Genomic DNA, 14654 nt, shown 5'->3' with positions numbered 1-14654 from the left:
CTTTACATCCCAGTTCAGATATCTGCTCCTCCTCCCGGAAAACTCCTCTGGACCCCATCACCCCAAATCTCTGCTTACAGACTCAAAAATACAAGAAATAAAACTGTATTTTTCTGTAAATGAATTCACATTATACTATGTATCCCTTTCACAGTGCATTGGAAATTTAGTTTAATAAATTTAGAGTTCTCTGTCTTCACCCAGCTTTTTCTCCAATTTCTAGGAAGAAATATAATGCTGAGGTGTCAGGAGTGGGAGCGAGGGAGGGTGAAACATTTGGTATTTAGGGTCATCATTCCTCCTCACCAGCTGCTTCTACAACATTCACATTCCCACCTGACTTGTGGGTGGCACCTTAGCTTTAACCACAAGCATTAGGACATCTACAGTTTCTCTTTCTCTCTCTCTCTCTCTCTGCTATTTTCAGGTCCATCTGGGCTCAAATGATAAAGAGGGGATCTTTATCTTTTCTGTCCCTCCCCTTCCCAGCATGGCGACAGTTCTCTTAGCGAGACCATCTAGGATTTCTCTATGCTCTGTACCACTCCTGGGCACCTCTTCCTGATCCCGCACCTTTACTGGGTCACAGAACCTCTCCCCAGCTGTCTCAGGCTAAACCACCCCAGGAAGACATTCACTTCGGGTTCTATCAGGAAAGTGAGTTGCTTCTTCTCTCTGTTTTTGACTTCCCCAAGCTTATCTGGAGTTTGTATTGTTCTCCCAAGTCCACAGTTCAACCCAAGATACAGGAGATTTTGTCATCTCTATATATCTAGTAATTAGCATAATGCCTTGCATACTGTAGGCACTTAAATTTTCTTTGAAATGAATTGAATTAAATTCTTCAGTGAGTTGCCTCTGCATTCCACTATGGGCAGCCAAAATGACTTATTCATTGTCTAGCTTAATACTGATATAAATATTGAAAGTAAAATAGAATCAGTTACACTAACTGAATACGCAAGAGATATAAGAATGCTCACATAGATGAGAAGAAAATGGGTGTTAGGATAAGTGATACTGGCTGGGGTAACAAAAACCCCAAAACACCAGTAAATTGTCACAAAGTCTCTCTCCCACTCAAGAAGAGTTCAATGCAGGTTTCCCTTATTAAGCTATTCACCAGAGTAGGTTTCCTCCAAGATGGGTCTCAAAGAATCAGGCTGTTTCAATTTTGCAACTCTGCCATCTTTATCTTATCTTCAAGACTTCAGATACAAGGAAAAGAAAGAACACTGAGAAGGCATACTCTCCTGTAAACGTTTCAGCCTGCAAGTGATACAGCATTTCCTCCAACATTCCACTGTTAAAAAAAAAAAAAAAAAAGCTCAAGTAGTACAGCCTCACCTACATGCAAAGGAGCTGGGAAATATAGTTTAACTGTGTGCCCAGAAAAGGGAAATGGATGTGGTCAGCATGAAGCCAGTATCTTCCATGCATGCTCAGTTCCTTCAGTCTTTGCAACCCTATGGACTGCAAACCCCCAGGCCCCTCTGTCCATGGGATTCTCCAGGCAAGGATACTGAAGTGGGTTGCCATGCCCTCCTCCAGGGGATCTTCCCAACCCAGGAACTGAACCCAAGTCTCCTGCATCTCCCTCATTGCACGTGGATTCTTTACCCACTGAGCCACCTGGGAAGCCCAATATCTGCCATCAGCTCAGTTCAGTTCAGTCACTCAGTCATGTCCGACTCTTTGTTACTCCATGAACCCCAGCATGCCAGACCTCCCTATCCTCCCTGCCAGGCCTCCCTCCCTCCCTCCCTCCACCCAAACCCATGTCCATTGAGTCGGTGATGCCATCCAACCATCTAATCCTCTGTTGTCCCCTTCTCCTCCTACCCTCAATCTTTCCCAGCATCAGGGTCTTTTCAAATGAGTCAGCTCTTCGCATCAGTTGGCCAAAGTATTGGAGTTTCAGCTTCAACATCAGTCCTACAAGTGAACACCCAGGACTGAGCTCCTTTAGGATGGACTGGTTGGATCTCCTTGCAGTCCAAGGGACTCTCAAGAGTCTTCTCCAACACCACAGTTCAAAAGCATCAATTCTTCTGCACTTAGCTTTCTTTATAGTCCAACTCTCACATCCATATGTGACTACTGGAAAAACCATAGCCTTGGCTAGATGGACCTTTGTTGACAAAGTAATGTCTCTGCTTTTAATATGCTGTCTAGGTTGGTCATAACTTTCCTTCCAAGGAGTAAGCGTTTTTTAATTTCATGGCTGCAGTCACCATCTGCAGTGATTTTGGAGCCCAGAAAAATAAAATCTGCCACTGTTTCCACTGTTTCCCCATCTATTTCCCATGAAGTGATGGGACCAGATGCCATGATCTTCGTTTTCTGAATGTTGAGCTTTAAGCCAACTTTTTCACTCTCCTCTTTCACTTTTATCAAAAGACTCTTTAGTTCTTCTTCACTTTCTGCCATAAGGGTGGTGTTATCTGGATAGCTGAGGTTATTGATATTTCTCCCGGAAATCTTGATTCCAGCTTGTGCTTCTTCCAGCCCAGCATTTCTCATGATGTGCTCTGCATATAAGTTAAATAAGCAGGGTGAAAATATACAGCCCTGACATTCTCCTTTTCCTATTTGGAACCAGTCTGTTGTTCCATGTCCAGTTCTAACTATTGCTTCCTGACCTGCATACAGGTTTCTCAAAAGGCAGGTCAGGTGGTCCGGTATTCCCATCTATTTCAGAATTTTCCACAGTTTATTGTGATCCGCACAGTCAAAGGCTTTGGCATAGTCAATAAAGCAGAAATAGATGCTTTTCTGGAACTCTCCTGCTTTCTCTATGATCCAACGAATCTTGGCAATTTGATCTCTGGTTCCTCTGCCTTTTCTAAAACCAGCTTGAACATCTGGAATATCTGCCATAGTATATATTTAAACATGCAGATTAAATAGTCTCGAGTACCTTGAAGTAATAATGAAGGGCACTAACATAGTTCTGTTAAACTGGAAACAGAGCCACAGTCACTTGAGGGAATAAGACAAAAGAATTAACAGGCAGTGTGTCACTAAGACGTTTGAAGTGGCTACTGCAACATTTAAAATTATGTACATAGCCCTTCTCAGTCTTAGACAAATCACTTCACATTTAACACCTTCCAAAAGCATTTCACTCTTGTCCCTCCCCTGGCTTGCATGGGTTGCATGCCTCAAATGCTTCAGTGGTTTCCATTTGCATTTGGGGTGGGATCCAAAGTCTTTACCCAACCACAGGGTCCTGCATGATGAGGCCTCTGCCTGATTCTCTGGACTCAGCAGCCCCTCCCTCAGTTGACTTCTGCTACACAGACCTTCCTTCAGTTCTGAAACATCTTCAGTTGAAGCAAAAGGGAAGGGGTCAGGGAACAACCTTTAAAAAGAATGGCATGGTCACGGGACGTGACAAAAACTGTTTAGAACCAACCAGCTCCAAGATGGCAGAAGACTCCACTTCCAGTAGACCTTGATCCTCGTTATACACTCACTGTAATACACTAACAAGCTAAATGACACACCCACAAGTGCCATGACCGTTCAGTTCAGTTCAGTTCAGCTGCTCAGTCGTGTCCGACTCTTCGCAACCCCATGAATCGCAGCACACCAGGCCTCTCTGTCCATCACCAACTCCTGGAGTTCACTCAGACTCATGTCCATCGAGTCAGTGATGCCATCCAGCCATCTCATCCTCTGTCGTCCCCTTCTCCTCCTGCCCCCAATCCCTCCCAGCATCAGAGTAAATATTTTAAATATTTTACAATGAACATTTATATCAAATCATCCTTCAAATACAGACAATTTTATGTGTCAATAATACCTCAATAAAGCTGGAGGAAAATAGTACAGAATAAAGATAATAGGATTTTTTAAAAGTCAATCAAAGATGGCAGCACTGGAACAGCCCTTAAGGCCCCCTGCTATGCCCACAGTCAACTTGTTACTTGCTGGATATAATTTCCTGGGAGATGGATTGGGGCTGCAGGAGTAGGGAGGGTACCAGGGTCTTTGGGGTACATCCTGTTTACCTACAAGTACAAACATATTTCAATATTTAAAAACTTGGTATGTTTGGCCTGGCTACTTCCATGCAAACATACCAAGTTTTTAAATATTGAAATATGTTTGTACTTGTAGGTAAACAGCATGTACCCCAAAGACCCTGGTACCCTCCCTACTCATGGAAGTAGCCAGGCCAAGGGCTTCCCTTGTGGCTCAGTTGGTAAAGAAGACACCTGCAATGTGGGAGACCTGGGTTTGATCCCTGGGTTGGGAAGATCCCCTGGAGAAGGCAAAGGCTACCCAGTCCAGTATTCTGGCCTGGAGAATTCCATGGACTGTATAATCCATGGGGTCACAAAGAGTCGGACACGACTGAGCGACTTTCACTAGCCAGGCCAAATCTCTGTTCTGAGTAGGAGTGAGCTGGGGAAGTCTCCAGAAAAGGTGGCACTAAGTTGCTTGAAATTTCACGGATGATGTGGCACTGACAGACTAGTGTGAAGGTAAGGTGGACAGAACTAGAGGGAAAATTGTGGAGGTGCAGTCCTGTCAACTTCGGGCTGAGATAAGCTTCAGTGACCTCGCACGTAACGTGAAGAAAATAGTAGTACTGACTCCAAAAGAATCCAATGAGAAAACCATAGGCAAAGTGTTTGCCACACGGTTTGGTCAGTGGCAGCTATTATTACTGTTGTGATCGCCATTGTTGTTGTTTCTAGGGAAAGGACTGGGCAAGAGAACCTGGGGGCTAGCTCACTTCTGCCATTATCTGTGTGGCCCTGGCAAGTCAACCACTCTGATCAAAATGTTGAGTGTATGAATGCATGAATTTTATGGGGCAGAGGATCGTATTTTTATGATTGTCAAAGAAATTTAAATTTTCATTTCACATCCTATATTTACTTTAAGTATCTGGAACCAAATGGTCTTTCTTATTTTAGTATAAACTATATTCATTATTCTGTTGCCTTTTTATTATAAAAGCACCAAATTCATGTTGTAGTTCCCTCCAGGAAAAATGTCATTTCATTTTTTTTAATGTTGTACTCAATATTATTATTTGAATATAAATCACAATACCCACTGTTTCCAAATTTTAAATTTTTATTTCAAATACTTAAACATACAACTGTTAACTATAACCATAATATTAATAAGGAATAGAAATATTAAAATATAAAAATTAAGTGCTGAAACATATTTTAATTAAAAACATTTGACATGGAAATTCCTCCACAACAAATCATCAAATAAAACCACTGCATCCTGGTGCCTGAACTTTTCCTAAAACAAATACAAAAAAAGAAGAAGAAAGGTCTTAGAAGCCATTAAACAAACTTTATAATTATGTGTATGAAAATAAAGTGAAGTGCAATTTCACAAAAGGAAAAATCTCACCCAAAATGAATGAGGTACATTTATGTAGGTCACTGTAGTTAAATGGGAAAAATCAAATAGTGACAAAATATAGTCACAAAATCTCTCAACATAGAAAGAATAGACCACCTCTCATACAATAAGTGAAGACACAGACATAACCGCAATCAAAAATCATTTGCATCAAAGTGATGATTCATTCCCGCAGCCACCCCTGGTGCTTACAAACTCTGCCTCCACAAGCTCAACCCAAAAAAAGAAATCTTTACCTTCATCTATATTTTGTGATAACAAATTGAGGCAAAACTAAATTTTAATTCACTTGGAAGGAAAAGACATCTTTTCCTCCTGTTCCTGCTTCTCGGTACATATTTATTAATCCCAAGGAGCTTTTTGACCTCATACCAACTATTCATCAATTTTCATCAGCCATTATTACTGGCCCTGCAGCGCACCTCAGCGGGTTGGCAGAACTTGTAGAATCAGGTTTCATGGGAAAAAGACGCTTTTCACTTCTCAAGTCTCAGTCTACACTTCAGGAAAAAAAAAAAAAATGCTCCGTTCAGTGTGGTGAATTTCCCTAGAGAATGTGACTGCATTTACAATGGACACTGTCAAAAATAAGACTTGAATATAAAACCAGGGTCTAGGATATTACAATCTCAACAGTGAGGAGGACAGAAACAACCATAGGCCGCATTTCTACATATTGAAATTCCTGCAGCCAGATGTTCCTGAGGTTTATTAAAATGTGATCTGATTAAGGGATTACTGGGAGGGTTGTGCTATAAATCATGCTGTTAGTCACATGCATTCAAAGGAATTCCTACAATGCTAGAAAAGTTGAATTTAACATTGGAGAGTGTTTACATTGCCACCAATCGAGTAACAGAGAGGGAGTGGGAAAAAAAAATCCACAAACCAGAGCAAGCATGCCTCAGGGAGTAAGAAGATTACAGGAATTTAGCTGTTTATTAGGGCAGAGACATGCTGTAAGGATTAAAGGGGATGAAGGAAAGGGGTGCTTCAAAGTCCATTAGTTTACCTAATGCAAAACGTAAACGTTTTCTAGAGAAAATAAAATTAAAATATGTATATGTTTTTGACAACTAAATTACAAGTATCTTTGTAATTTATATATTCTATACAAAAAAAGCAAGAAAAAACTGCTGTATTGTTTAAATGGAAAATACCAGGTTCAATCCCTATAAAAGCATCAAACGCATACCATTTAGGATAATATCACTGATGCACATTTGACAACAAAATTACAAAGCTCTTTGATATACTGTGTATGAAGAGTGGCAATTAAGGCCAATAAAATCAAATGAAGAAAAAAAACTAATTAACACTAACATATCATTATGACTCACTAGCATATAAACTCCCATGCCTGCTCTAAATTGCCTGCAATTGGCAATTCCCAAATTCCTAAGGATGCAGACAAGAGTTTCCAGAAACTGGAGCCACCAGAGGTTTGGGGGGCTCTTGAGAACTTTGACAATTCTTCCTCCTAGCAAAAGGCCCTAAGCACACCAAGGACTTAAAACCCACCCGTCCCTGCTCCCAAGAATGCAATCTCAAGATTATGAACTATAGTGGTGAGTTGTAGATTCTAAACAAATTATGTTACTGCTTTATTTCAAAAAAATTAATGGTTCGTTTTTGTGGCAGAAACAACATGGAATCTGAAGACAAAAGATTTGAGTTCAAATTCCAGATCAGGTATTTACTATCCCCGTAAATTTGGGCAAGTCATTTAACCCTCCACAAATGAGAATCATAGCAATGTCTACCCCACAGAGTTGTCGTGAGGAAAAATGAGGCAAATGAATGTGGATGAATGTGGAAATATTCTAAAAGTGGCAAAAAAAAAAAAAACCCTCTACAAATGTTAACTCTTCCAGGGTACCACGAGCAGGCTCCATCTAAACTTGTGCACGCGTGCTCAGTGGCTCAGTCATGTCTGACTCTTTGCAACCCCATAGACTATAGCCCACTAGGCTCCACTGTCCATGGAATTTTCTGGGCAAGAATACCAGAGTGGGTTGCCATTTCCTACTTCAGGGGATCTTCCCAACCCAGGGATTGAACCCACCTCTCTTTCATCTCCTGCATTGGCAGGCAGATTTTTTACCATTGACACCATCTGGGAAGCCCTCCCTCTAAACTTAGCAGGTGATAAAAGTACAACAATTTCCTGCTACAAAAACCTTAATACACTGAAATTAAACTGATCATAATAGAAAAAAAAATAATAACATAATGTAGAGGGAAAGATGCCATGAGAACTAGATTTAGTAAAATTGGTCCAGGTTTCATATGGAGAAAACCTGGCAGAAATTTTCAGCAAGACATTAAATCTGTTTTTATACAGTAAACAAACCCAGATTTAAAAGACCACTGTGGAGTGGAAGGTGAGAGGGAGATTCAAGAGAAGAGGGACATGTGCATACCTATGGCTGATTCATGTTGATATATGGCGAAAGCCAACACAACTTTACAAAGCAATTATCCTCCAATCAGGAATAATTTTTTAAAGTAAAAACAAAACAAAAAAGGACCCATGTGCCTTTGAGATTGTATGGACAATCATTTGAAGAATCTAGTTAAAAGTAAAAATAAAGATCATACTTGGCTACTGATAGCAAACTAAACATGTACTACCACAAGATTAATAACTAATTGCAGCTAACAGTTTTATTCTTCTAACTTTGTTATTGAAAAATCCATGGTACAGATGATCTCCTAAACTCTAACCATTACAAAAGAGACATCATTTAAATTCAGAAAAGGACTGATTTTCCAAAAATATTCTGGATGTAGGGTATTTCTGCATAAGTGTACCAAATGACAGGATGTACCAAGAGCATTTTATCAAGGTCACTGTACCATACACAAGGAAGATATTATTCCTACAGATATCTGAAAAGCTGTTTTGAATCTTGTAGAATAAGCCAAAATACATCAAATTTATAAAACCAAGAATTCTACAAAAATGATATAAAAAACACAGCTCAATATAAACTAGAGTAACTTGGTGGGGGGATGGAGACCACAAGTCAAATTTCTCCCCTGGCTTCTTTGGCAACCCTGACTTTGATTTTCACGTCACTCAGTCACACGCATACCTATCTTTGTTCATCTCTGCTCCTCTGCAGTTACTCCTCCTCTCAGCTATTGAGCTTTCAAATAACTGGTTTCCCCTGTTGCATTTCTGAACTCCCTAAACAGCTCAAGCAATCAGCTCACCAGTTACCCATTCCTGACATGGGTTCAGCATCTGCGGCCTCTCCAACCTACCACTGCCTGCGTGGTGAAGCCCCACACACTGGAGTGCAGGGTGCCAGGAGAAGGTCTCATGCCACCCAGAGGAAAACATATTTGCAAAACCAACTCATAAGCGGCTGCCCTGCTTAAAATTCCATTGAATCTTGGGATTCTGGGGATTCCTCTAGGTCTAACAAGTCCCCTAAGCCTCCCTGCGAGTTTAGGGTAAACCCCGAGTCTTTCAGGGCATTATGAGCATTCATAAACTTCTGCAGGTATTTGGAGGTATACAACCAGTGATGTTTCAAAACATCTTCCATTTCGTAGTACTTGGACTGCCTGGCATTCATTTTCCGGAAACGCCTGAACAGTTTGTTGCCAGATTCATTTCCCTCGCTTGCCCATGCCCCAATGGAGCCATCCCTCTCAATAATTTCAGGGACGTGAGCCAAGGTTTTGTGAAAATAATTGGTGATTTTGCCTTCATATCTATACTTGAACTTGGTGGAGAGGAGCTCAGCAAAGCGTTGTGAATTGAAGCTATACTGGCAGAGGGATTCCGGGCACTCTTTAGCAGGACATGAGGATCGCCAGACGGGTTTCATCTTCAAATAAAGGTCCATCAGTTCCTTCAGGGCTTCGTGCCTCTCCTGGGAGGGAATTAATTCACAAACTGCCTCAACCGTCTCTTTGGTCATGAGCTTCCGGGCAAAGTTGCCGTTCATCCTCATGATGGGCTTCAGGTTCATCTTCTTTCGGAGGTGCTTGTCCAGGGTAGCCTGCCATCTTTTCCTTTCCTCTTTGGAAGCGTTGGGGTTCTTATACACCTCTCCGATCTCCAGCTGGAAGATCTTGTAGAACTCAGCCGCATTGCCGATGTCGCAGTGGAGGGCATCTATGGAAGGGACCGTCTCAATGAAGGGTTTGGCCGAGACCCCCTTCACCCGGTCCCGCAGTTCCTCCACCGTCTCATGGTAGGGGTTAGAACGCCAGACCTCATAGCGCTCCAGATTCTCAGCGTGGCTTCTGGTTATGGAATGGAAGACCAGATTTTGAGAGGCCTCCAGGCGAGTGGCATCACAAAGGGTGCAAATGTAGACTGAGCCGGAAGCCTCGAGACCTTCCACTTCGCGGACCAGTTTCTCATCGTAGCCGGTGCCCCTAAAGATGAACTTGAAAGTCCGGAGGATGCCTCCCATCTCCAGCATTAATTCGCTGCTCTTCATGGCCTCCCTCTCGGCAATCAGAGGGCTCAGGATGGCCGTCAGGGTCTCGTGGTCAGACTCATCGGCTAGCATAAGGCACAGCGGCTTGCAGCAGAGCTCGGAGTTAGGCTTGGCTTCCTCGAACACCTTCACGTTCTGTGACCCGTGAGCAATGCTGATTTTCATGACCGTGAAAGAAAACCGAACCGCCTTTTCTGGAACTGCCGGTCCGCTGCCGTGCTTCTCGCTCACGTCTCCCATCCCATCACAAGACTCCTTCACCACCACGGTGAAGGGGCCATTCAGGTAGTCGTCAAGCTCTCGGGCTCTCATGCCCTCCAGAATGTCTTCTTCCATGTCCATCAGAGCGGACACCAAAGCTGCATCATAGCGGAAGCGCTTGGCGATGGTGTCCACCGGGTAATCGTCCACAGAGGAGGCCAGTCCAGACAGTCCATCAATAATGCCCACGTCAGTGCTGGAAGACACGTTCTTCAGAGGTGGCTGCCACTCGAAGGGGTGGTAGCCTGGCAGAAGGACTTTCTCAGCACTCCGAAGGGAGTGCAGAGGCTGGAAAATCTGCCTCCCCGTGATGGCCTTCACAGTCCTGTACATCTTGTGGTACTGGCTGCAGCTGAGGAAGGTGTTGACGCGGATGGCTAAGCAGACAGCCGGCTGCAGGCCGGAGCCACGTCCCTTCATGATGGCCTCCAGCTCATCCGCTTGTCTGTGCTCATTTCTCGCTCTCAGCGCCAGCAGGAACAAGGTCAGGCACACAGACTTCACATCTCCACCTTCTTCTTTGTCGGCAAAAGCCTTGACCTGCATCTTGAGCTCCCTCAGACGGTGCTTCTGAGCCCTGCGGGTCAGGGACAGGAGATGCTGGCGGGGCCGGCCCCCTTTATTGATATGCACAAAAGTCTCTTTCGATTCCTTGTGGCTTGAGACATGGTGATTGTATTTTTCCAAGCTGACCTCCTCATCGCACTCCTCTGCTGGACATTTCACCATCAGGGAGTTCAAGATGCTCAGAAAAGACTTCACCGGACTCTCCAGGTCAGTAGGGAAGCAGGGATACTGGCAAGAAGGACAATAGCTGCCCAGGACTTTGAGGCATCTGAGAATGCAGATCCTGCAAAAGACGTGCTTACAGTTGGTCTCCACGGGATCGGCCAGAATGTGTTCGCAAATCTGGCAGGAGATAGATTTCACAAAGTGTGCTGGGAAGTCCACTGCTAGGAGCCTGGTACTGAGGTGTATCTTACTGCAGTTGGTGATCTTCTTCATCAGTTCCTTGCTGCTGATCCTGTCCTGAGTTCTTCTCTTGCACCGTCGGGCTTGTCTCGCTCGGTCGATCACAGTTCTGAGTCTTTTGCTGAGCTGCGAGTTTGGCGGCTGACTCTTCCTCTTGAGTCCTCGACGGGCAGCATCACAGATGTCACAGGATGGTGTGTGGGGGTGCCACTCCATCGTTGCGTTCCTCGAGGAGTAAACCTCACGCGGGGCACTGCTGAACTTCCTGTGCATGAAGCTCCAGCAGTTATGGCAGAACTCAGTGGGGTGGATCGAGTCCACATCTGCCTTCACGTCGATCCGGAAGACCTTGGCAATGAGGTCCGGCCAGGACGTGGCCCTCTTTTCCTTCTTTCGTAAGAGGACTTGGGTTTTGCCATCCACGGGCCCGTGGACTGGATATCTCCTGTGGTGCTGATCAGCTTTGAGAGAATTCCCACAGATGCGGCAGAGATGTCGCAGGTTGGCTTGGTGGATTGCTTTGTCTCTTGCTTTTCCATCATCGTGGGATTTTTTCTGAAATTTTGGGTGGGGCTTTAACACCGGTTGAGTCAGGGCTGGCTTCGGACCACCAACCTTGTCCAGGGCTGCTGGAGATTGCTCTAGAGAGGGCTTCCCCTCAGAGGAATCTTGCTTTTCTGCTTGAGCATTTTCAGGGGCCTTTTCAAAGGATCTCACCCTGAACAGCTTAAATTTCCATTCTGAAAATTTAATATGTGGATGCTGGATTTCATCTGGGGCAGAACTGAGTCCCAGGGTAGGTGGCAGAGAGACAGCCATGCCGGCTGAAACCTGGGAACAATAAAAACAAGTCAGATGAGAAAAAAATGTCAACATCCCACTGATGCATCTTGGAAAGAATACAGATTAGTACGTTCAATTATTCACTTATTAAATCATCCAGAAAGTTAATTATTAAATCTCCTATTTTAATATACTATGTTAGGTGCTGATCATATATCAGAGAATAGAGTCATTCCCTGTTCTTACAGTGTAGATGGTCATTTAAACCAGGTATGTAAGTACGTGCACCACCATAGTTAATTTTACATATATGTGTACAACCTTATATTTTAGTTTATTATTTTTATTGAGGTATAGTTGATGTACATACCATATGTACAATATTATTTCCCTTTCACTAAAACCTTAAGGTCTTTGAGGACAAAAATCTCACGATTTACCTCTGTATCCCCAAGGTTCCTAGTACACATTACATGCTCAATAGTTGTTTGCCAAATAAATGCAAGAAAAAAACTGGCTACTAAAACCAAAGAAAAGTCATATTTTCTGCATTGTATCAGCCTCTTTGCAGTAGCTGGACAATATATTTCCAGCTTTTTAAAGCTGTCTCCCAGGAGGTTGATTGTTTATTTCTTCCAAACGGGACATAAAAGGATGATAAAGCTACAAATCCAAAGAAACTAATTACTCAGTACTTGAAAGGATGAAGTGAATTTTGAGCTTTATGAATGCATGCTAATAATAAGTATCATGGATAGTAATTATGCTTACAATTTTAATTAGTGAATGCTGCTGTAAATTAAAAGGCTATGTCTCCATTAGAAACAAACCCCACAGAACTCTCTAAACCTGAAACAAACCACAGTGTGCATATACAAAGATTCTGAAGAACTTTTAAGATGAAAAATTCGAGTATTTTCAGATAAAATTCCACAGGCCATCCTGAAAGTCATTACCAGGCACTGATCATTAATTAGCTCTATAGTTTGTAATGAGAAGAGGTGGAGGTAATATTTTTCTTCTTTGAAAAACATTAGCAATTATACATTTCAGGAAACCCTAGAAATCTGGGTTGTGGTGTAGCCATCATGGCACTGTAGAGAAAAAGTCTTAAAATGCCATTTGAGTATCTCTAGACCCAATTAGCCCAATATTCTCAAAATTCTTTACTACACATAACTGGAAAAAACAGCAACTGTATATTCAAACTGTCATCTATATATCCCATATTTGGCTGGATTAATGCTCTTTTTTCTTAAAGTCTTGGTTTCATTTGCTACAATATTGCTTCTGTTTTATGTTTGGAGGTTTTTTTTTTTTTTTTTTTTTTTTGGTGGGGGCGGATGCAGTGCTATGAGGCATGCAGGAACCTAGCTCCCTGATCAGGGATCCAGCCCACACCCTCTGCAATGGGAGGCAAAGTCTTAATTACTTGGACTGCCAGGGAAGTCTCTGGTTTAATGCTCTTGACTTGGCGATTATATTAAATAACATTTTCCCCTCAATTAACTAACCAAATTGATGATATTTTTCTAGTCATGTGGTCATGGAGACTACCCTCTGAGGAACAGGCTCTGCTCAGAGGTGGGGTTGGCGGTGGGGGGCGGGAGGGCAGGGGGAGCCGCCAGGGCTGTCCTGATGGCTGCCGACTGTTTCCGGTCAGGCCATCCCTTAAACCGCTGAAGTCTGCTCCATCTTGCATGCATTATGCTTCGGAGGTTCATGTTTTTGTAAAAACTAATAGCCAACTTCCAAGTCTTGGTTGAAAAGGAAATCCTGTTACCTTGTTCTGTATGCAGGACTGTGTGAGAACCAAACAGTTCCAAACCATTTCAAAGGCCTCCTTAACCTCAGAAGTATTTCAGCTGCAGCCCAACCAACACCTCAAAGTTGCATACGGTTCAATTATGTTCCTAAATTCTGTCCTGGGTCAGGGTCAGGGGCCTTCCCATGCCCCCTCTGTCGCCTTGGTTTGAACTCATTCCCAAATGTCTTTTTCATTTCTTTAGCCTTCCCCTTCCCTGTCTTTTTCTAGCATGCTAGTTCTCTGGAATTCCAAGATAATACTTTGAATTCTTTTAAAAAATGCATGACTATCTCTAGAGTTATTCAAGTTAAATACTGAACTTTCATAATCAGTAAGTCAAGGCATGTTAGAAGGAGCCCTAGAACCGTCTCCCCTCCCTACCCACACCTCGCCTTGACTCCCACTACCCTAAAATAGTCTATCAGAATCAGCTGAAATACATTTGTGAAAGTACTCCCAGAAAAAGTACCATCACCATGCTATTATTAGCCACTGACATCCAAATCAAATTTACTTATTAGATTGTTTTTCTATTTAGCTGCTACAAGTTTATCCAAACTAGAAGCAAGAATGGAGTAGGGAAAATGTGTTATTCTTCTCTTTTTTAGGTAAACATACACCAAGAAGCTAATAGTGGTGATGTGTGGCACCTATGAGGCTTCCCCCGGTGGCGCTAGTGGTAAAGAACCCGCCTGCCAATGCTGGAGACAGAAGAGAGGCAGTTTTGATCCTTAGGTTTGGAAGATCCCCTAGAGGTGGGTTTGGCAACCCACTCCAGCATTCTTGCCTGGAGAATCCCATGGACAGAGGAGCCTGGAGGGCTATAGTCCATACGGTCACAAAGAGCTGGACACAAGTAAAGCAACTTAGCATGCACACAGGTGAAAGCTATGCTGCTGCTGCTGCTAAGTCGCTTCAGTCGTGTCTGACTCTGTGCGACCCCATAGACGGCAGCCCACCAGGCTCCC

At 43.1% G+C, this 14654-nt stretch overlaps 1 protein-coding gene across 1 annotated transcript; it reads right to left on the bottom strand.

Moving 5' to 3' along the window:
- Positions 1 to 6584: 6584 nt before the first annotated feature.
- On the bottom strand, positions 6585 to 11921 carry RAG1 (recombination activating 1). Its single transcript, XM_019974785.2, has one exon. The coding sequence runs from the start codon at positions 11913 to 11915 to the stop codon at positions 8784 to 8786; it is 3132 nt and encodes a 1043-aa protein (XP_019830344.2). The 5' UTR covers positions 11916 to 11921; the 3' UTR covers positions 6585 to 8783.
- Between the last annotated feature and the right edge of the window lie 2733 nt (positions 11922 to 14654).

The sequence above is a fragment of the Bos indicus genome, chromosome 15 (genome assembly GCF_029378745.1).
Source record: "Bos indicus isolate NIAB-ARS_2022 breed Sahiwal x Tharparkar chromosome 15, NIAB-ARS_B.indTharparkar_mat_pri_1.0, whole genome shotgun sequence".
Classification (NCBI taxonomy): Eukaryota; Metazoa; Chordata; class Mammalia; order Artiodactyla; family Bovidae; genus Bos; species Bos indicus.
This window is presented reverse-complemented; position numbering and strand designations above follow the sequence as displayed.

Coding starts and splice junctions, on each gene's coding strand:
- RAG1 (XM_019974785.2), bottom strand. CDS start 11,915: ATGGCTGTCTCTCTGCCACCTACCCTGGGACTCAGTTCTGCCCCAGAT.